The 25,020-nt window shown below is 34.0% G+C and overlaps 1 protein-coding gene across 3 annotated transcripts in view; it reads right to left on the reverse strand.

Moving 5' to 3' along the window:
- Positions 1-9,725: 9,725 nt before the first annotated feature.
- Positions 9,726-25,020, reverse strand: part of GABRG1 (gamma-aminobutyric acid type A receptor subunit gamma1) — a 73,864-nt gene continuing 58,569 nt past the window's right edge. For 2 of the 3 annotated variants that reach the window (XM_032334211.1, XM_032334210.1), the window contains 2 exons: positions 22,600-22,811; positions 9,726-13,322 (listed from right to left, as the gene is read on the reverse strand). In XM_032334211.1, coding sequence (XP_032190102.1) covers positions 13,053-13,322; positions 22,600-22,811 — 482 coding nt within the window. In that variant the 3' untranslated portion in view covers positions 9,726-13,052. The remainder of the gene's footprint in view (positions 13,323-22,599; positions 22,812-25,020) is intronic. The other variant, XM_032334212.1, reaches the window with a different exon arrangement.

The following is a 25,020-nucleotide window of genomic DNA, read 5'->3' on the forward strand; positions in this document are numbered from 1 at the left end:
AGGAAACACATTTTTCAGAATAGTCAAAGAAGCATTTCAACTTATTAGCTTTCCTATGATGAATCACAAAATGAATCAGCTTTATACTAGGAAGTCAGCATGGCTCAATAAACTAATCAATGAACTAAGGCTTCAACATATGGTATACACACTGTACTCCCCCCAAGATATTTTAGGCTCATTAAAATGGTCCAAACCAGAAGCACGTACAATTTTTTTTTTAAGGCAACAGTGAAATCCTTACCAAAAATGATATTTTTGCAAACCCTTTGAAAGTCCTCACAGTATATTTGTATGCATTCTTGAATGTCTACTTTCCTTACTGTTCAACAAATCAGTCAGACTCTATTGGAAAAACGATGTATTTCCTGTTTAAAAAAAAAAAAAAACTAGGGAAACCTATAATATAATTGGCCTCCTACAATTACGTATTTATTGGTAAAAGTTAAGGAAGTGATAAAAATATTGAATTGTGGCTCACATGGAGATTGATACTAATGCATTCTTCTTCTAGCATATATTCTGCATCATAGAATATGAAATACAAGTGTCATGAGAGGCATATTCAACTTAGCACACGTGTCTGTCAATAATAACTTGCTGCAGGCAAGTCACTGTGTTAAGTGCTTTCCTTCCGTTGCTTCGTTTAATGCTTGCAATATGCCTGTACAGTGTCTTTAAAAATAGAGACCTATTATTTAACTCGTAAAGACAAGAAATCCTGGGATAAGCCGTCTAAGGCTTATTAGACAACTCAGCAATGCTGTAACTCCTGATCTTCCTATACATCAACTTTTATACCTCCAGGTCATGTGTCTAAATTTGAGGGGGAAAGAAGGGAAAGACCCAAAGCTGACGGATCTAGGGACTGAAGGTATACATCAGCTTCATATAATTCTTAACAAGAAAATGAAAAATTTGCTGGAAGGAACTCTCAAGTAATTTCTTGCACTTAATTAATGGGGATTGGATCACATGGTCACCTTTAAATTAGTTTTGAAAAACATGAGGAGACAAATATTTATTTTCTTCTTTTGGATCTATAGGAGAGCAAGGCTGGGGGAAGAAAGGAGCTGTGAGTATTCTTTTCGGCATTCACTTCACGTTGTCTACTACACATCCTACGGAGTCATTGCATTTAGTGTCATCCATGATTTACAGTTGAGGTGAGGGTGGTTGGCAGGGTGAAGTAGTTTCCCCAGTGTCATATGGTCAGTAACTAATGGAGCTGGACTACAAACTGGGCATCTAAATGCAGAGTCACATTTTCAACTGCTATACAATGCAGCTTCCTGTTACCACCCTGGATCAGAAAGCCATTATTTCAGGAAATCTCCTTTTCTTCCTTTTTTTTTTTTTCTTTTTTAAGATTTTATTTACTTATTTGACAAAGAGAGAGCCAGAAAAGGAACACCAGCAGGGAGAGAGGGAGAAGGAAAACAGGCTTCCTGTTGAGCAGAGAGCCCGGTGCTGGGCTCAATCCCAGGACTCTGGGATCATGACCGGAGCCAAAGGCAGGCGCTTAATGACTGAGCCACCCAGGCACTCCAGGAAATCTCCTTTTCATAACTCTTTCCCCTCACATAATCATCAGAGCAAATATTAATAATTTGGGGTCATCTGAAAGATGCCAAAAGTTTCTATAGAAGTTATCTTTATTAAATCAATTAAAATATATTTATTAAATCAATTAAATAAAGCAATCAATTTTTATTTGTTTTAATTTGATTTGATTTGATTTTTTTTTTCAGTATTCCAAAATTCACTGTTTATGCGCCACATCCAGTGCTCCATGCAATATGTGCCCTCCTTAATACTCACTACCAGGCTTACCCAACCTCCCACTGCTTTCCCCTCCAAAACCCTCAGTTTGTTTCTCAGAGTCCACAGTCTCTCATGGTTTGTCTCCCCCTCCTCTGATTTCCCCCAATTCACTTCTCTCCATCTCCCAATGTCTTCCATGTTATTCCTTATGCTCCACAAGTAAGTGAAACCGTATGATAATTGACTCTCTCTGCTTGACTTATTTCACTCAGCATGATCTTTTTCCGTCCCGTCCAAAACAGAAAGGCTTATAAGAAATTTGTGTGTGGTCACACAAAAATAAGGGCAGGCTAAGATTTGTTTCCAATTCCACATAATTCCAAAGCCCTTTTTTTGTTTGTTTGTTTGTTTTCATTTTGTTTGTTTTTACTACACAACAAGGGTTACAATTTTCCTAAATATAATGACTGTTCCAGATGCCACTCTTTTATATCCACTCTGAAAGGAAGATTTGAGAAGCAACTTATCATCTAGTTATCTATTCATCACCTATCAATCATTCTTTCATCTACCTATCTACTAATAGATACATATTTAATATGGTGGAAAAACACAGGGTATAAAACTTGCCAGTTTAACCATTTTTTAAGTGTCCATTTCAGGTGTTAATTATATTTATATTATTTTGCAACAGATCTCTAGAACTTTTACAGCTTGCAAAATCAAAATTCTATGCCGATTAAACAACTTCCCATTTCCACCATCCCATGACAACCACCATTCAATTTGTTGTTTCTGCGAATCTGACCACCTTAGATACCTCATATTAATGGAATCTGCAGTACTTATCTTCTGGTGGCCAGCTTATTTCACTTAACATATTGTCATGTTTCCTCCATGTTGTAGCATGCCACATAATTTATTTCTTTTTAAAAGCTGAATCAGATTCCGTTGTATGTATATACTATGTTTTCTTTATCCATTCATCTGTCCACAGTCATTGAGCTACTTCCACCTTTTAGCTATTGTGAATTGTGCTGCAATAAACATGAGTGTGCAAATAATCCATTTGAGATCCTGCTCTCATTTCTTTTGGATATGGATAGTATTATTGGGTCATTATAGAAATAATTTTAATTAATAAAATGATGAAGATTGCTCTTTTTATCTACCCCTGCATCCTTGTAGTTTTATGTGAGAACAATTAACCTGTGGCCTTTGACTCTCCAGTAACATAGATCCATACAAATAATCTTGTTTCTCCAGATTTTTAGATCCTTAATGAAATCTTCTGCTTTTAATCCCATTCTGGACATGCATGTCTTGCTGATTCTATCCTTCAGTGTCAGTGACTCCAGATGAAATGCGTTTATAGTAATACTTTAGGCGTTAGGCTGGGTGTGTGGAACTTAGATGTCTAGAGAAAGAGTTTTGTAGTGTGTAGAGAGAACTGGATCTAGGTTGGGATGCCTGGGTCTAATCCCAGCTGTGCCACTCATTTTCTCTGTGTCTCTGAGCAAGTATCTCAACTACCCTGTGCCTCAGTTTCCATTTATGTGAATTGGGATAATAATACAAGCTAATTCTTGGGATAATGTAAGGATTAGGCTAGTTACTATGAATAAAGCTCCTAAGACAATATCAAATGAACATTATGTGCTGGCTGTATTACTTTTTTATTGTCCTAGTATTTGTTATTGCCCACTCATTTTTCATTCTCAGAAGCCATTCTATTTTCCAAGTCCTCATAGAAGAACATGGTTGTTAGTCCCACCATAGTTATTCAACGCGCCACTTGCAATTGTCAAAAGTGGTTAAATTAGAATTGAATTATGGTGTGTTCATGTTGAATCATAAATGTTCAGTTGCAGAGCCAGCCAATACTACTGATACATTTTAAAGCTCAAGCTTCATTCATGATTGAATTTTGTAAATAATTCTGGGCACATAGTAAAAGCTCAGTGTATATACTATTTTATTCTGCTTTATAACAATTATCAAACTCAGAAAGTATGTAATATTCATTGTGATCTTAGCAAGAAAGGAAAAGCTAGGCTCAGATTTTGCCTTTCTTGGCCCAGCTCCTTTTCATTCATTCAAACTGTCAAGATAAAAATATTGTACAGTGGAGACAAAGAAAAAGAACAACACTAATATTCACTGGAACTTTGGCAACAAGTGTCCATTAAAAAAAAAATCTAGCAAATTAGTCCTTGACTTTTAGAACAAATATTTACTTAGAAATTTACTGCACCACTGTGCCAAGAAGTTTACCTGCCCATAACAGAGAAAATGGAGCTGGAGAAATGGAGAACCTTCTATGATGCATGAGTCAAGCTTGCCAAGGCATCTCGGTCCAGTCATGGCTATTGACCCTCCAGTAGGAACTACAGAACTCAGAACTGCCTGGGTGCTTCTAACTCTTATTTTCTAGGTAGATAGAAAATAAATATATGACCTTAAGGTGCATTGATTGTAAGCATTTCTGAATCTCCCAGTAGTGCTCTCAAATATTATTCTGAGTATGTTCCATTTCTCCTCCAAATCTCTCTAGCGGTCTGCTCTCTGCTCTGTGTCCCAGAGAACTGACTCTAAGGATTAGATCAAAGTCCCCCTTGACCTCTGGCTTTCAGTAGGGTTTGCCAATGATGAGCAAAGGGAAGCAAAGGGAAAGAAGGGAAGAGATGTTGGTGGGATATTTACTCTACAGATTCCCTCCAGCAGAGTTGCCATGAGATGCCAGTGCCCTTCTGCTAAAGGTCACAGTGCCTGTCAAATGTCCTTTGGCCAACAGCTTTTTTTCTAGCTTTTTGCCTCTTCCCTTCCCCTTGGTCCTTTAGCACCTGCTACTTCTTCTGTAATTAGTTTCAGGATTGTAGAAGATGCTTGGGGTTTTTTCTAACTCTTATCTATTCAAAAAATGTTCTTTTATTAAACCCTTCTCAAATCACACAATTCAAATATCCCGTTATTCTCTTTCTGGGATCATGACTGGAAAACACATCAGAAACACTGAGGTGAAAATACATTTTCTTACAAAAAGGGGGCCAGAGTTAAGGAAGATGAGAGGGATTATGCATGCTGTGCAAATGGTTCAAATTCTTTTATAACATGCTTTAACATCCAAGAGTTTACACTTGAAACAAGAATTTATAAGAAAAAGCTTTGACCTTAATGTAAGATGTTTACTAGGTCTCCCCCACTGTCTCATTCACTGTTGTCTTTATTTGTCAAATGGAGTGCTTACTATTGGTCTTTCATTTCCCATAGATTTTGCTAATGGTCAGCTAAGATCATTAATATAAAAATACTTGTGTAGTAAAACAGTATATTAATATTAATTATTTATATCAATGCAAAAGGAGGTTTTCAAATTTTTATTATGAGTATAATCTTTTAAAAAGACAAGTAAGAATGAAGAATTGAAATGTTAGCACAATAATTTGAAGGTTAGAAGCCAAAAATAGTAAAGTCTAAATTTTAGTTTGAATATAAGAAACATTAGTAGTATACTTGAATCAATTTTCAGAAATTTGGTTTATGCTAAATGATGAGTATATCATGACTAAGTTACTTCTTATATAGTATTATCTTAAAGAAGTGTTCCTATTTTATTCAGAGTGTACAATTCTTAACAAACTACTTTTGGTGACTATTTGCAATGTAAATTTTAATAATTGAAGTGCACATCCTGAAATACAGAGGGAAAATACATGAGTAATGTGCACGGTAAATTAAATATTTATTCCAGTGAAATTATTCAGAAAGGGCTGCTTAGATTTTAATACTGTGAAAAATGTTAAAAGCAAGATTTTATTTTGACACAAACAATTTTAATGAGGAAACATACTTGTTTTCTCAAGGGGGAAAATATTAAAATTGCTTTAATATTTGCATTAATCATTTTCTTTTACTTAAAGCTACTTATGTCAATTTTAGTGGCAACAGCAATCTTCTCTCTATATTAATCTACTTTATCTACTTCAAATAACATTGAAATAATTTTGAGGAAGTGTATATTTTCGTTAATAAAACATATTACCAATTTTTTTTTTTTTACAAATTCTACATAAAAGAACTAGCCTCAGTTAGTGGCCTCAGTTATGTAGCCTCAGTTCTACATAAAAGAACTACCCTCTTTGAGAGGGGCTGAAACTATAAAGTACAGTGAAGAGTAATTTAGTGCATTATTTCACATAAAACTCTTTTTATTTATTTATTTATTTATTTATTTATTTTTGATTTTTTATTTTTTATAAACATATATTTTTATCCCAGGGGTACAGGTCTGTCGCCAGGTTTACACACTTCACAGCACTCACCAAAGCACATACCCTCCCCAATGTCCATAACCCCACACCCCTTCTCCCAAACTCTTTTTAACTAAGATCTTTTCCTTTTAAATTAAATTTTAAAAAAGGAGCTTGGGTGGCACAATCAGTTAAGCATCTGCCTTTGGCTTGGGTCATGATCCCAGGGTCCTGAGATCCAGCCCCAAGTCTGGCTCCCTGCTCTGTGGAGAGCCTGCCTCTCCCTCTGCCCCTACCCCAGCTTTTGCTTTCTCTCTCAAATAAATAAATAAATAAAATCTTTTTAAAAATTAAAATAAAAAATTAATAAAATAAATTTTTAAAGCTCTGACACCTTTCTAAATGTTACAAGTAAAGTTATCCCAAATATAAGTTGGCAAACTTTCTCTCCAAAGTGCCAGAGAAAAATATTTAACCTTTATGGGCCATTTGATTTTTGTTGTACCTACTCAACTGTTCTATTATAGTGAAAAAGAAACCACAGACAATACATACATGAATGTGACTGGCTGTGTTCAAATCACTAATGTTGTAGCCATAATGTGCCAACTCTTTTTCTAGAAAGTCAACAGTCTGTATTATATTTGATTGGATGGCAGGAGAATTTTCCAGAACACTTTTAGTACATATTTAAAACATTTCAACTAAAATGAAGTCCACATTTGAAATTAGCTGGTAGAGATCATGTTCTTACTATAAGAGTATTTTTGTGTTTTAAACAGAACTGAGTAGGTTGTGTTTTGGGTCTAAATTTCTCTTTTGTGAAGGAAATCTGTTCTAGTGTTAGAATATGAACAATCATTTTGTCATTAGAGTAGTAATTGAAAGATAAGTGTCTCTAAATTTAACTTCAGGTTACAGTCATATGAGCTTAGAGAATGATTCTAATATACTGAGCCTTGGTTTCCCCATCTGTTAAATAGAGCTCTTTGCTCTGAAAACTGCATTATTAATATAAAATGCTTAAAGTTCCAGACAATGGCAGGTGCTCAATAAACATTAAATATTCATCATCTTTAGTATTTTATAGAAACAGCATTGGACCTGAAGGAGAACTTGTAAACTTTTTTTTTAAGTCCTCTGCCACGGTGGCAGAAAACAGAGAACTGCAAGGGTGAAGCAGAAAAGACTCTGTTGATTTTCTAGCTTTTAATTCTGTCACTATTTCCTCAAACTAAATAAGACCCTTTCGTGGTATGGAGTATTTGGAATGGCCTGGGTACTAATCATTGAATAAATATTGGTCTCATTGACTCACTTGGGGAAGAGTATCTGGCAGTTCATAGTAGAATGAAGTCACAGGTTGTTAGAATAATCCAGAAATTCAGTCTTTGTAGTGAAAATCATGCATAAATATGAACTATCCTTACCTACCTTTTTATAGTTCAGTTCGTTTTCAGATCTATCAAAGAGAAACCTTACATTTATTTACTTCATTGAAAAAATGTGAAACAACATTGATCAGAAACTAACTTCAATGCTAAAGTCATGATTATATACTGTGAAACAATAAAGGGACATATCTGAAGAAAACTATTTTTAAAAAAACACATTTAAGAGAATGTAACACTTTTTTTTTCCATTACAAGTTATTGACTTTATTTTGTACTTAGAATCATGAAAATACAGAATACTTTGAAAAGTCGAGATACCTTTGCCACATACTCACAAAAGTTTCCCCAAAATGATAAGGCAGAAGCAGACAACAGAAGCCATTACAATCACAAGCCATAAGACTTTATTATATGAAGTGACTGGATACACTTAATAGAAGCAAATAGCTGTTATTACAGTGACTTATCAAGTTCCAAACTATTTCCATTTAGGTCAGCCTTATCTTTAAATTCTATTAAATTAGACCTTTGTGTTTAACTGCCTTACAGTTTTCATAGGCTTAATCTTATCTATTCACAGATTCAAACTATTCATGATCCAGGTACATTTTATGGTCCACAAATAAAAATTTATTTCCATATTTTGAGACAAATATTTCAGAAATTGAGACTCTAAGTCAACTTCCTGGATTTTTCTGGTCCTACAGCAGCCTAATTTTTTGCCAGTTTTTCTCCCTCCTTTGTCCAAATACATTATTTTTTTTTTCCTTTCTCAGTTAGAAAGAAAGAAAATTATTTGATAAGAAAGTCCTTTTATTGAGAAACATATTTTAATAATAATAATAATAATAATTAATAATAATAATCTGGAAAGACCTGATTGATGATTTGTATTTCAGGAAATTATCACACACACAAATAAGAGGAAAGTCCTGCAGTATTCATAATGGCTCTTTTCTACTTTAGTTTCTGAACTCTCCATGAATTCAGAATATCACCTAGCCCCCTGTGGTTTGTATTCTTGCCTTTTTACCATAGGGCTTGACCTATCTTTATTTGTCTCATCTTTAATTGCCTCTGTATGCATCTTAACTTTTAATTAAAATGGAAATTTTATTTGTGCCCATGCTTCTGTTTCTTTATTCAAGCTGTTTATTCAACTGGAAGTGTGATCTCTACTTAACCTCACCTGGTGACATATTGAATTCTCAGGCTTCCATCTGTAGAAACTTTCCCAGAGTTAGCCTCCCTCCCATAGATTGTATAACTAACCCTCTCACTATATGTTTCTTGAGAGTTCATCTTTATATATCCCCTGCTGTACTCTATCCATAGAAAGTGCTGCATAAATATTTTGTATTAGGTTATTTTTTTTTTCAAAATGCAAAGAAAAAAAAAGGCAGAACTAACATTATATTTACTAGAGCAATATGAACAATAGTGTTTGGAAACTCCATTTGGAATCTTTTTTTTTTCTTTTAAAGATTTATATATTCATTTTGAGAAAGAGAGAGAAGGAAGGGCAAAGAGGGACAGAAGAAGACTCCACACCGAGCACTGAGTCCTACTCAGAATGTGGACTTTTCCACCCTGAGATCACAATCTGAGCTAAAACTAAGAGTAGGATGCTTAACCCACTGTGCCACCCAGGCATCCCCATTTGCAGTGTTTTTGACAGTGCCTTGGTAATGGTTTCTGTGACTTTAGAGTGGCTTGTCAAGGGCTTCTTAATAGTGAAAAACAATGACCAATAGAAACATCGCACCAAGGATCTCTGGTGTTCATGTGGAAAGGCATTGAAAAGTAAATTTCATGATGTGAAGAAAAATACCTTGGTCAGAAATTATCTTCAAAAATGTTTTTGGTGGGACAAATGTTAACTCATCAGATATCCATTGAATCACTTCAATTCCAGTGGTAAGTAAGATCAAGGAAATAATTGACAATGTGGTATCTTGCTACAGGAAATTTTCCAAGCACAAATGGGCCCTGGTATAGTAGTTTGATAATTTTATATATATGTTTATTCATTTATTAGGTGCTTATTCAATTATTGGTTATTAATCTAAATTTTACTTGAGCAAGGGATCCTATCCAAATCTCCTTTTGTGTAACCAAAGTACAAGATGCATTTTGTTGTAACATATTGACTTGGGTGGGGGGGGCACCTTAAGCATTAGCTTTCAGCTCAGGTCATGATCTGGTGTCCCAGTATCTACCCCTCCTCAGGGTCCCTGCTCAGTGGCTAGTCTGCTTCTCCCTCTCTCTGAGCCCCTTCCTCCATTTGTGTTCTCTCTCTCATTTGCGCACGCTCTCTCTCTCAAATGAATACATAAAATCTTTTAAAACAAAAAAAAATATTGACTTGGAATACAATTTCACATTTTACAAGTATGGGTCTTTTGATGTGAGAGTACTATCAATCATTCTTTTTGATGCTACATCACTGGCAAACATGCAACCCTCAGTTCAGCAAAATTGTAGCATATTCTAAGACTATAAATTAATGTCAGATATGGGAACACTAAAGGAAAAAACAACCTGGTGAGTGTATAGTTACACACATTTACTGTGTTTTAGCCTATAGTTGATCAGTTTTAGTAAGTCCTTAAAGAAAGCTATGTCTTTAACTTAAAAAACTTCCAATAAACTGATTTCTATTTCTTTAAAACTTCATACTTAGCTAGATTTACTGAGGAATTTGTCCTTTCTCTACCAAATTCTCAGGAATGCTAAGTTTTTTGGGTTTTTTTTTTTTTTTGCTTGTTTGTTTTGTGTTTTTTTTTCTTTTGTTTTCTTTCTTTCTTTTTTGTCTGTCTGCCTGTATTTTTTTCTTCTTTTTTTCCCTCAGAAACTACTTGGCATTTTAGGAATTAATTTCAAGTGTGCCTAAGTTTTTCTATGCAATTCAAGAATAAATAAAATATTATTTTATTTATTGCAATTGTAAACTCAGGAGAATAAAATTGTTCCAGTCACAATTTCCCTTGTCAGAACTTGTAGATCTTGGTCACATATTTAAAGGATTGATCTATGAATTAACGTTTTCCCAGATGATTCTAAATCCTTCTGCTCCATTTATCTTTCCTAACCTTTATATCCACTTCTTTGGTCTGTTAGTGTTGAAACCACTTAAAGCAGCTAAGAAGCACAAATTCCAGTGAGTCCAATAAATTCAGATAAAACTCTGAAAGGAGGATTTTTTTTTTAATTTCGTTTTTTTTTTTTCTTGAAAGAAGAGAGGGACAGGAATTAGACTGCATTCCCTTTAAAAATAAGTTCAATTTGATTTCTTATAAACAGAGTCTATCCATATCATCACCTTTTTATTCCCATTTTTAGAAATACTATGATTTGTATCCCTCTCTTTCTGACCTACATATTTAAATAAAACTGTTTAAAATTTCACTTGCTTGTAAACAAAGTGCTTGTTTTGATGATGTATACAATGAATGTATGTAGTAAAGCATCTTTCATATTTTTATTAATTTTATTTCCACTTGTTAATATTGCCAACATTTAAAGCCAAGTTAATGGAACACCAATGAGAAAATGAAAGCTATTTATATTAAGCATTTTAAAGTATTTTAAAATACAGTCATGCTTAGTTGAAGAATCTCAGAATTAAAATTTCCTGCATGAAAATGAACAGGTTATAGCTTAGAACATGGAAATAGCCATAATACATTTTAGTGATGTGTTTTATTTTCATGGATACTTCATTTTCCATTTATCCATAAAGGAATCTTCACATTATGAATATCCATCAATACTCAGTTATAAAAATGAATGCATGAATAATTTCTAAGTGAATATATACATGGCCAAAGTTTGATTTGGCTCTCCATTCAAAAAAAGTAGTGTCGGTGGATATTGGGGCATTATCACTCAATTCATGCTTACATTTTTTTCAGAAAAGTTTATAATCAAAGTAAAAAATAAATCTGACATAGCTGAGGAATGCACAATGAAATGTATTTAGATTTTTTAAAAACCCTATATATTCTATAAAGATAAGCATAACCATGCCAGAGCCTCATTCATGTATTCACTAATCATGTGGGGGACTACTGCATTAAAAACTAGTATCAAATGCACAGGTGCTAGCTCATAAGCTAGCTCACATACCATAAGATAATTTTGAACACAAAACTTCTTATCCTCATACTTGCTCTTGGCAATGGAAACAATTTTTAAAGGTTATCTCCGAGATCACTTTGGTGATTTCCCCCAAAATTAGGTGGTGGTGAATGAATGTGGAGTTCTTATAAACAACAGATGGGCTTAACTATTTACAGGAATGTAGTGATTAAAGTCTAAATTTAACTCTCCTCATAACGAGAGAAGCATTTGGGAAACTACCAAACAACAGGCTTTACACAACAGTGTGCCTTTCTCTGCTCCTGTCTCTAAGAGTGTAGAAAGTTGCGGCACTCATGTTCCTCAGAGGGACCTCGAACAGAACTCCACTTTTAATGTGATCTTTGAGCCTGCTTTCATTTTTTTTTCTAAGAGAACATCATAACAATTTACAACATAGATATAAAATGGACAGTGTAGGAGCTGGCAAAGACAACATGTGACACACACCTAAAACTATATTTCTAGGATGCTTTTAGTCTGGCAATTATTAATTGTACATATTTAAGACCATATCCTCAATATGAATGGTTACTCAATTTGCTAGATAATAATTCTTTTCCCACAATGAGTGAATACAAGCACTGTTCTTCATTTTTTTTTTTTTTTCAATTTAGGGAACATAACACTTTTGTAGAGCAAAAAAAAAAAAAAACAATTCTTTCTGTATTTAATTTCAGTGTTGGTAGGTCTAAATATTTCAGTGTTAACTTCTTCATATTTCATAAATACTGTGAGTCAGGGAATAAAATGGTTAAATGTAACTTCTTTTTCATCTATATTTAAAATATAAATTACTTTGGTGGTTTTCATCCTAGTTTGTAAATCACCAAAACTGAAGTAACTACAATACTATTTAATATTGTGTCAGGAAATGGATTCGATTAAAATACAGATAAAAATTGGCCTTTTAATAAGGTAATAATTGGTCTTTTATTCTAATTTAATTTGTTCTTGGGAGTAAAACATCTGGATATAAATGCCAGGAAATCTTGGCTTTATGGTTTTAATTAGCTCTATTCTAAACAGGGCATACAAATAAAAACTAAGAAAAAAAATCAAAATAACAACATTTTCTAAGCAAAAAATTACTACATAACATTAGGCAAAAGGTTAAGTTCCTATTACAAACAACGATAGATTGTATTTAAATAAAATATTACTAAAGTTATTAAAGTATTCCATCTTTAAAATATGAATCACAGAACTTATGAATTCAAAATCCTAATGAGATACAAGTAAAATAAATAAGATTAAAGTAAAAATATATGATAGTATTTTACTATACTTAATTCTGCAACTAATCTCTTTTACATATACTTAAGTAAATTAAAATGAAAGCTGCTACTTTATTTACCTATGAATCGGTAGAATAGTTACAATGCTTTTACATTTTAACCATTGGTTTCTCTGCATTTTAAATTTAAACTTCATATTACTGAAATGCAATAGATTATATTGGATTTAGTTAAACTTCTTACGATTTTTGCCTGGTAAATAGAACTTATAAGTAAAGATAGCCAACCCAATAAACCAGATTGAACAGGGCAAAAGCTGTTGGGAAAAATATTCGAGAATAGGAGTCAATTTTAGCAATGCGTATGTGTATCCTTCCTTCCCTCCATGACCCTGTTCTGCAGTCTTCAAAGCAACAGAAGAAGCTGGCACAATCTTTGCCCTCCAAACACTGATACCCATAATCCTCTTCTCCATGGGGCAGAGAAATGTTATTCATTGGAATCAGAGTGGATCCAGGATGGAGTCCAGGGGACATCTGAGTAAAATAATAAATGAGTTTTTGAGGAAAAAAATATAATAAAGATCAATTTGTCTCCTCGAGGCAAACCCTAAAAGACTGATATGCAATAAAAATAATCTTAGTTTACAGAAATCAAAGACGTATTCAATCCTAATGTGTTTTTAGATTATAATTTACTTTGTAAGACATAACTTACAAAGACCACGCAAAAAAAAAAACCCTCATATATGCAATACATTTTATAGCTTTAGAAAATCGACCTACCAAAATATTGTTAATCATGAATCTAATTCTAAAACAAAAATAAAGTCCATATTTCTCTATTTGACACTGAAACATTCACAATGCTATAAGTATCTGTCTGCCATTATTATATTATGTAATTTATTTATTTTAGTGATAATGAACAAATAGCAAAGATGACATTTTCATAATGCAGAAAAGCTCTGAGGAGCTGTGAATGAATAAAAAACACATGGGTTAGGTTTGTAACAGTGGATAAGGCATCATATTTTGGAGACAGAATATGCAGGAGTTAAAAACTCAGGTTTGAGAACAACTGTGTTCTAATTTGACTTTTTCTACCAATATAACTATACTCACAGCTAGAATTATATTAACACTTAATCTTTGTGATGGCTGTGATGAGTAAATTTCAGGGCTTATTTGAAAGATAACTGCTCCATCTTGCCCAGTTATAATAGTTATTATTATCAGGATTATTTGAGACACGTATCAAATTAACTTTTTATGATACCAGGTTTTGAATAATACTTATATAATAAAAATACTTTAAAAAAGTATTTAGAAATCAAGCAAGTCTAGGATACCATGAAACGCTAAAGAAATCACTTTGGAGTCAGTCAGGCTTGGACAAAAATCCCAGCTCTGGCCAGGAAAGCTATGTTGCCCTGAACAGAAAATGTTAGTGCTCTTCATTTTATCCCTGTGTCTTCTCCTTTACAAAAGTCACAAATAAGTCAAGCAGAGAGAGTCAACTATCATATGGTTTCACTTATTTGTGGAGCACAACAAATAGCATGGAGGACATGGGGACTTAGAGTGGAGAAGGGAGTTGGGGGAAATTGGAAGGGGAGGTGAACCATGAGAGACTATGGACTCTGAAAAACAATCTGAGGGTTTTGAAGGGACGGGGGGTGGGAGGTTGGGGTACCAGGTGGTGGGTATTATAGAGGGCACGGATTGCATGGAGCACGGGGTGTGGTGCAAAAATAATGAATACTGTTATGCTGGAAATAAAAAAAAAAAAAAAAAAAAAAAAAAAAGTCACAATAATACATAGATCCATTAGATAATTAAATGAGATGATGTACATAAAGCAGAAAGCAAAACATTTTAAACATAGCAAGTATTCATCATAGGTAATCTTTTTGTTATTTTCATTGTCATTGACAGTGTTGATGCCTGAAGAAGAAATACTACCATTTGGTATAAAATACATGCTTAAACAAGGAACAATAACAATCTGGACCTCATAAAAAATGCTACTGGAGGAAAAAAAAAATTAATGAACTCTCGAAAAAAATGGCAATTAAAACATTATTGAAGACTGTAGCTTTAGTAACACTTCCTTCAGAATTCCTGCATATTTTAGGGGTTATTTTAGAATGTGAATCTTAAGATATGGTCCATATATACAATGGGGTATTATGCCTCCATCAGAAAGGATGAATACTCAACTTTTTATCAACATGGACAGGACTGGAAGAGATTATGCTGAGTAAAATAAGTCAAGCAGAGAGAGTCAATTACTATATGGTTTTGCTTATTTGTGGAGCATAAGGAATAACACTGAGGACATTGGGAAATGGAGAGGAGAAGTGAGATGGGGGAAATCAGAGGGGGAGACAACCCATGAAAGACGGTGGACTCAGAAACAAACTGAGGGTAGGGGTTGTATGAGCCTGGTGGTGGGTATTATGGAGGGCAAGTATTGCATGGATCACTGGGTGTGTTGCATAAACAATGAATTTTAGAACACTGAAAAAATAAAATAAAAAAGTACAAAAAAATGTGAACATTACAACTTGTTGTAACTGGTGGCTTTATTATCTAATCACTAAATATAATGCTGAGATTATTAAAATTATTTTAACCTGACTTTATATTCTTCCTAATGAAAATATCTGCAACATTGTTTATCCTGAATTTTAAAATAAAGAAATTTCAAGGCCATGAAAATTAAACATTGTATGGAAAAGTTTTTAAAAATTAAACACAAAAAATAATTTTAAAAAATTTGTGTCTATATTCAAATCCATTTTGTTTCAAATCCAAACCACTAAATATTAAAATTCAGTCAATGTCAAAGAAGCTAATAATCATATTTAGTGATATTTTAAAAGATAAATGCATCACACAAGTCACAATAATAGAAACAAAATGTACAGCCTGAAGATAAGGAATACATCCTAAACACAAATAAATTCATTACTCTACGTGCCTGGATGTATTATAAAAAACAGAAGCAATATATTATTAAATGTTAATGACATATGTTTTGAGCTTGACTCTTGGGGATACTTGACTAGACTCCGAAATTTTAGTGGAACACTAAAATCATGTACAAAATGAGGCCAATTGGTATTCAGTTCCTTGTCACTTAATACTTAAATAGCATATGTTCAAAGGCTAATCCTAGTGAAAACTGATTGAAATACAAGCTTGTTAGTTGGCAATTTCAAGGTTATATGGCACAAAATGCGTTCCATATATTACTTAGCACTGCCATAAATAAGAAGATGGTGTGTTTGTTGGAAGATATCAGTTGTGCATGAGGGTGATGATTAAACATTAGAGTGTCCGAAGGTGGAGAAAAACTGCGAGTGGTTCATTTTAAAACTGGACTAATCTCTGGTGGTCAAAATCAGGGAGAGCTTCTATTTCAGTGACACTTCCAACTGACAATTTTCCAGTTTCGTGCTTTCCCTTCAAAACACCACAAGTTCATATAGTGAAAGAAGCTACACTTTAATGAATGGTGGATGTGAATAGAAATATGACTTCATAGGTGCTGAGAAAGATGTCCTGAGCTGACACAGTAGCAATAAAATAAAATAAAATATTTTGACACACAGATATTGACCTGGCGACCACTAATGATGGAGTAACAGAAGAATATACATATTCCAAACCTTATTTATCTGAAGTGCAACTGTTTCATTTCTCAAGTAAAACTCCTGTTGCCCCCCCCCCAAAATAGCAAGCATTGAAAAAATAAGAAATAAATCAATTTAAGTAATATAAAAAGAAACTACATAACTGAGTAGGATTTTCTTTTACCTTAAATAATATAGTTTTGAGACTATACCATTTGTTGCTATTTGAAAAAGTCACTAGGAATATAAATGAATTTAACATTTTGAGAAACTGATCCCATTCACATTATTAAAGATATATTTGTCTGGCTATATGTTATATACTACATTATTTATATATTAAAGGTTTATTTATTTATTATTTGAAGGGGCACTAGGGGCAGAGGGACATAGAGAAAAAGAGTGTCTCAAGCAGATTCCCTGCCAGCACAGAGCCCAACATGAGCCTCAGCCTCTAAGACTATGATCTGAGTAGAAATTGGACAGAAACCTGCTAAGTCACCCCGCTGCCCCCCACCTCTATTTTTTTAAAGATTTATTTATTTATTATTTGAAAGTGAGAATAAATACTACATTATTTATATACTAGTAATAGATTTAAATGTACAAAATATATTTCAAGCACCAAGATACACTAATGCTGAAGAAATTTTAAGAGCAAAGAAAATATTTATGTTAATTAAGTAGTAAAGAAAATAATTATGTATGCATATTTGTGTATGTTTGTATATTATAATTATTAGTTGTATCATATACTAATATCATCAATGTTATTAAATATTAGTAACATTAATATCAAACATTATTAGGTCATGTTACCAATATTATGAAATGCTGACTAATATTTCTGTTATTAATTTCCCATTAAAACTTTGTATGGGAGAATGCAAGCTTGAGCACAGGTTTTCTCCACTCCACTTTTATAAAATTCCATTGAAGTATCAGTTGGGATTTCAAAAACTACAAAATCCACATCAGTGTTAAAAACAGAGAGGAAGTGGACTTTGAGCAGCCAATAGCATGTCAGAATTTGTACTGTCTTTGAAAGACAAAGAACAGGTGAAAATAGGCCAACATTTCAGGAAGCCACATTTCAAAAGAGGCTCAGAAAATGGAAACTTTTTTGTGTTTTTAATCTCCATTTATTTTTAATTTAATTTTTTTCAGTGTTCCAAAATTCATTGTTTGTGCACCACACCCAGTGCTCCATGCAATACATGCCCTCCTTACTACCTACCACCAGGCTTACCCAACCCCTCAACCCCCGACTCTTCAAAACCCTCAGTTTGTTTCTCAGAGAAAATGGAAACTTGACTGTGGGAGCTATTGTTCCCACCCAAGACACTTCAGAAACACTGTAATGCAGGATGAATGGGGATGATAAACAGGATGGAAAACATGACGTTAGTTAAACGTCTATCTCCAGAAGAGCTACCGCTGTTTGAACCACTGCTCATCTGTGCATATAAAGAAGCGAGGCTGACAGGTCAGAGTCTACTTATGTTTAGAACTCCGTAATTCTAAAAATAAATAAACAGATAAATTCATGCCTCTCCAGGGAGGATTAGGGCTTATGAAGCTGATATTGGAATGTTCTAGTGATATCCTCATCATCACTTAGAATGTATGTGTGTATGTCTGGAAGCAGTAAGATGTCACACATCCCATCCACACGCATGAGAATGAAATGTGACAGTTGCACACTCAACAGTTACAGGCCAAGCTTGCAGGGCCTACTGGTGAAAAATTACAGAGAACTTCCAAGGTAAACTAACAATACAAAAGAAAAACATGAAGACAAAGAGTGAAGTGAAAAAATATATATATAATAGGGATTTTTTTTCCAAATATTTATTTATTTGACAGAGGAGACAAAGAACATGTGCACACAAGCAGGGGAAGCAGCAGGCAGAGGGAGAGGGAGAAGCAGGCTCCTGCTGAGCTGTGAGCCTGACATAGACCTCTATCCCAGGATCCTGGGACCATGACCTGAGCCAAAGACAGGCCCTTAACCGACTGAACCACCCAGGCAACCCTAAAAAGTTTCTTTTATAATTTATATTCACTGTAGAAAATATTTTGCTTCTGAAAAAGTATGGAACCAGTCATGTAATTGAACTAATTCCCCTATAGTATCTTTGTTTACTTCTGATTTTTAACTTGTATTGTACTTTATGTATAGTATATTTTTCCATAACTAGATTTAAAGATTAATAAAAGCAAACAAATAAACAAACACATACTATTGTTTTGTGTGTGTGTGTGTGTGTGTGTGGTTTTTTTTTTTCCTCTCCAAAGTGCCTTGTCCATGGTTGTGAAATAAATTTCCATCATTGTACACTTTAACTAAATTGAGAGAATACAATAAGTCAGTCTGTCCTCAAATGGATTAAAACAGGACCCTGATATAGGTATGTATAACATGGTTTTTTGAGACTCCTAATCATCTATGGGAGGAATATTCTAGTCTCAACATGACTACTTTTTAATTAATAATGAGTAGCTTATCACAATTACATTTCTATGACCTTTATCTGTTTCATAGTCTTGATTTCATCCTTTAACTTTCTTAACTTCTTAGATTTTTTAAAAAAAGGTATTGACATAAACACAATTGAATCATATTCTTAACAAGTATAAATAAAAACACAATAATATGTATTAGATGGGGTGGAAATATGGACCAAATGAAAACATCATTGATATTCACAATAAAAAACAAAGAGAAAGATATGGAGAGAAGGATCCAAGGAAGGAAGGTGGGAGGTAAGGGGGGAGATAGAGAGTGAGGCAAAGAGGAAGAAAAGGGCTAATATATCACATGCACAGTAAGGTAAAAAAGCATTTTTATTAATTTGTGTTTTTAAAAGGATTCATGGAAGCTCAAAACCTAAATTGGGACACAGCCAAATATTATCTCTTTTTAAAATAAATTGGAATCTTCTGGGATCCTCAGTTAAGCAGTCAGACCTCGAGAAGTTGATTTTGGTGTGGCTTAATGAAGACATGTCGATCTTCCAGTGACTCTAGTCAAGGTCTTTTTTTCTGACTTACTGCCATACGCTATCTAGAGAACAAAAGGAGGAAATGCTAGATTTTAAAGTATTCAGAATTTTGAGCTTAAGAAAGAAAATGTGGATATGGAAGGAAGAAAGAGAGGAGGAGAAGAGGAAGCAGAAGGGGGGGGGAAGGGTTAGGGAAGAAACAAGAGGAAGAGGAAGAAAACAGAAAGAAGAAGAAGAGCAACAACAAAGAAACATATGAAAGGGGGCTGAACCACGAGGCACTCTGGACTCTGAGAAGCAGAGGGTTTTAGAGGGGCGAGGGGTGGGGGGATGGATTGGCCCTGTGACGGGTATTAAGGAGGGCAAGTATTGCATGGAGCACTGGGTGTTAGACACAAACAATGAATCATGGGACACTACATCAAAAACTAATGATGTACCACTGTCTGGTGACTAACATAACAAAACAAGAATAAAAATAAAAGGAACAAAAAGAAAGAAAGGGTGCCTAAGCAAGAACCTGCAAGACTTGTGTGTTTGATTGTCCTGGCTAGCAGAAGAAAATGCAGATTCTACCAACCATTAACTAGAGCACTTGAGACAACAAGCAGAGCTGTTTATTCTTCATAAAAGTGCATTCTGATTTACTTGATTAACAAGACCAGATGGTTGAACACTGAACCGAGCAGGGAGTCAGATTTGATTACTGATTTCAGTTTTTCAATCAAAATGTCATTTAGTATTTAAAGAACTCATAAATCACATAACTGAACAGAAAGGAAAGACTATAGAACTTTATTTTGGCTGTAAAGAAAATACTTTTTTGTACCCAGGTAGTCGGTTATATGTACCAATTTAACTTTGGATGTTTGAAATTTAGTTTTTCAAAGCTCATATTTATTTTTTATTCCATATTTTTTTTATCTTTACTGTTTGCTTCCTGGGATTGATGCTAAATTTTAAATACTTAATATAACTTTTTCTTTCTTAAATAACTATTCTAGAACATTGTGTAGGACACGGGTGTCCTTAATAAATATTTGGTGAATGAAAGATTAAAAAACATCATAATTTTAAGGTTTGCACTCCAATGTTTAAGGTTTCTGAGTAAATGTGACAGTCAAACTGATCAGCTATAGTCCCAGAATAGACACCTGGTTGAGTGTCTTTGATAATATAATAATAATATGTACATTATATATTCCTAGAATGAAATCATAGAATCTGTATGAGCTTGTAGATTTCCTGATTTTATTCACAATTTCTAGAAGTAAAATTTTCAAAGTAGCAATTGAACATAGCTATAGAGGAGTAAATAATGAAATGGAAAATTCAGGGAGGGTACTTTGCTTTGATTAAAGGAAAACAGTAGAAAACCTGAATTTTTATTTTTATTTGAATTTTATTTTTACTTAAAAACGTAGCAAATGGATATTCAAATTGACATCATTGCCCTCAGATGGTTTGTCCCTTCAGGGGCTACAATATGTCCCACAGATAAACTAAAATAGGATAAACTGAGAGAGTCACAGGCTAATTCTGCAATGTAAGCTATCAAATGTGTACTGCCAGCAATGTGCCCTGTCCTCTTGGAATACTCTGGGAAACCAAAAGCTAATGCACATAGGGTTTGGTCCTTGGAATATAACATGGAAAGTAAAATATAATTTAAGAATATGTCAAAGTTTTATAAAGAAATTAATGAAAAATGGGAGGAGGGATGGAAAGCATCACATCCTAGAACTTACTAAATTAGGAGATAATACGGAAAATTCCATGCTTTATTATATACGCTCTATGGTAGGCTTACAAGCTTGCCACTCAAGCATAGCTGTTGTATATAGTTCTCATTTATTGAGGTATTTGGGAACAAATCTGCTTTGAAAACATTTGCTGGAATCATCAATAAAGTGCCATTTTGGTCAATATTGAAAAACAGATGTTTGCTTTTCTGAGTCTTTTGAAAACAGGAATATAAAGGAAGGATTACAAACTTCAGGCACCAGAAAAGGCCTTGGTATGAGTCTTGGATTTTTCACTTCCCCAGACTGTCCTTGTGCAAATTACTGAACTTGTACTCATAAGAGCACAAATGAAATCATGCAGGTAAAACACCTGGTATACTCAGGAAGTGTTGGATATTATTTTCAGGTTGTTGTAATTGCCATTAGATATGAATTTATAGTCGATCACCCAACACTTAAGTATCTTAGAATTAATAGAACCAATTCTAATACATCAATTTGATGTTATACATGTTGAAGTAGATATAGGATAGGGAAGGGGGAGTAAGGGCACAGAAATACATACAAACCAAAAACACTCTTTAGCTATGGCTTTCAAACGCAGCTGAATACGAATATTAAAGAGGGTTCTTTAACTCTAAAAATGAAGCAATGTTTTGGGCCACCTGTTGTTAGTACCCAAATCCTAAGAAGCAAAATAGAATCAAAGAGAGATCTTAAATAATTGTTTTAGGTACAAAGAATCTGCCATTGAGGAAAAATCACAGCGTAAGAAACCACTCTTTGAAAGGGGACCCAAGAGTCTTTTCGAAGGGGAAGTATTAATATATATTTTTCCTGGTGGGCAATGACATAATAGTTATTAAAATCTTATGCTGAGTAAAATAAGTCAAGCAGAGAAAGTCGATTATCATACGGTTCCACTTCTTTGTGGAACATAAGGAATAACAGGGAAGACATTAGGAAGAGGAAGGGAAAAATGAAGGGGAAAAATTGGAGGGGGAGATGAACCATGAGAGACTGTGGACTTCAAAAACAAACTGAGGGTTTCAGAGGGGAAGGTGTTGGGGGGATGGTTTGGCCTGGTGAAGGCATGTATTGCATGGAACACCTGGTGTTCCATGCAAACAATGGGTATTAAAGAGGGCATGTATTGCAAGGAGCATTGGGTGTTATAAGCAAACAATGAATCTCAGAACACTACATCAAATCTAATGATGCACTGTATGGTGACTAACATAACATAATAAAAAAGGAAGGAAGGAGAGAAAGAAAGAAACCTCCAGCTTCATCTTAATGCGATTTGGCTTTTGTTAGAGTATCTCAAGAATCCCTATTGGTCTAAGCAAGTAGAACATGAGTACTCAAAACAGTATTTCAAATAGTAAGTTGCTGTTTATAAAAATAGAGATTTTTAACATACCGAGCTTTTATTCTTTAGCTTTTTGTCTCTAGTGGTCTTTACTTTTTTGTTGCTGGTAAAATAATGCAAAGTGCCATATTCCATCAAGGCTGCAAAAACAAAAATGAAACAAACAGAAACAAAGAGATCCATCGCAGTCACATAAGAAACCTTAGGTAAGGACTTCCTGGCGATTGTGCTCAGAGTTGTCATAGTCAGAACTGTAGTGATACCTGTGGAGGGAGGGGGGAGATACAAAATAAAACATAGCAACCCATTTTTATTCTTCCATCTGATTTGGCAATGTTGGGAGTAGAAAGAAACAATGGAAACAAAAGGATATGATTACCCGTGATTTACAGAAAAAATGATTGGTAACCATAGCTACCTTACTTTTGATGTGATCTTTGTGTCTGCAATGAGTTTTAATCATCTAAATTTGTGGACTACAAGTTGCTGACTCCGCACACTCATTTTTCCATTCTTCATAGCAAGAGACTCTCCAATTTTTAGCTGGCATGAGGATGAATGGAAGAACTTCTTTGCCACCTTTGCTCAGCTATGTGTGGACACAGGCTGAGATCTAGCCAAGGAGAATTAAGTTAAGTGTGTAAACAGTGGGGCGCCTGGGTGGCTCAATGGGTTAAGCCGCTGCCTTCGGCTCAGGTCATGATCTCGGGGTCCTGGGATCGAGTCCCGCATCGGGCTCTCTGCTCAGCGGGGAGCCTGCTTCCTCCTCCCTCTCTCTCTCTGCCTGCCTCTCCATCTACTTGTGATTTCTCTCTGTCAAATAAATAAATAAAATCTTTAAAAAAAAAAAAAAAGAGTGTAAACAGTGTCCAACAGATGGCATTAAAAATGCAAAAAGGGCATCAAAAGTTTCAAATTTCCAGTTGTAAAGTAGATAAGTCATGGGGAGGTAATGCAAAAAGCATGGTGATGACAGTTAATAAGGTTGTGTTGTATATTTACAAGTTGCTGAGAGTAGATCTCCAAAGTTCTTATCCCAAGAAAATAAATTTTGTGACTATGTATGTTAACTAGACTTTTGGTGCTGGTCATTTTGCAACATATACAAATATTGAAACATTAGGTTATACTCCTAGAACTAATATAATGTCAATTGTATTTCAATAAAAATAAAAGATGGCATTAAAGAGATGGAAAATGCCTGGCTTTCCTTCTTCCTCATAGCTTTCTCCATGGAATGCAATGGCCAGGGCACCAACAGCCATCTTAGAACATTATATAATCATGAGAATTAAAATCATCCACAACACCAGCAGAAAACTGGAGGGAACCTGAGCCCCTCACACTGAAATCGCCTTTTGACTACATACCTCTGGACTTCTCACATGAAAAACAAATACTCTTCTACCTAATAAGCTACAGTGATTTGAGGTTTTCTACCACACATAGTTAAAATTAATCTAAACTAGTACAGTGTTTCCATATGCAGTAACTTGAATTAGCACTATTTTTTTTTTTTAAATCTCAAAGTTTAAGCAAAAAATACTGGCTAGCTTATGTCAATGGCTAAAAAAAAAAGCACAGGGAAAATCTTTATATTTTAAAGAATCTGGCATATAAATTGGGTATCTCCCTGGGTTTCAGCCCTGTGTATGTATCTCTGTATACGTCCTTGTTTCTCTTTAGTGGTGGCTTTCTTATGGTTCTTACAACTGCTAATCTTGATACTCCTAAATCACAGCTGTACAGGACACATCTCTCCTTACCTAAACTGCTGTAATTCTCATTCTGTGTCCACTAAATATAGCTCCATGAATGGAATTATGTACTCTTCAAAAAGTACTTAATGTAATGCAAAACTCTTCCTAATTTGGCTAATTATTTATACCGTGGCAACATCAATGATGGAAAAAAAAAAAAAGAAAGGGTCTCTTTAATATAGTGAAGGCAATACTACCTTTATCTTCATGTCTCCTTTGAAACATGCCCTAATAATTCCTCTTATGCACTTGTTTTTTTACTTGTATCATCATGTAGGATTGAAAAAAGTGAAGACAGGGGTATGATGTATTGGGAGTCATGGTGACAAATTTAAGTTCAAATTCTGACTCTTTTATCTATTAGCTCTGTGACCTTAAGGAAGTTTCTTAACTCCTCTGTGCCTTTCATCTAAAAAATTGACACAGCAATATCTTGCTTAGTTCTTATAATACATTTATACATAAGATATTCATTTTATTTATTAGATTTTAAGGTAGATACTTAGAATATTAGTTTTATATCTTCCTTTCTAATATTAGCATTGTAAAGCTATAATTTCCCCTCTAAGCATGTTTTAGTTGCATCTCACAAATATTTACATATTAAATTCTAATTACTTAAAATTTAGGAATATTTTTAACTTCCAGTTTGACCCAAGGGTTATCTAAAGGGTCATTTTAAAATTTCCAACTAGATAAGATCATTCTTATC

The sequence above is a fragment of the Mustela erminea genome, chromosome 2 (assembly GCF_009829155.1).
Source record: "Mustela erminea isolate mMusErm1 chromosome 2, mMusErm1.Pri, whole genome shotgun sequence".
In the NCBI taxonomy this organism is placed as follows: Eukaryota; Metazoa; Chordata; class Mammalia; order Carnivora; family Mustelidae; genus Mustela; species Mustela erminea.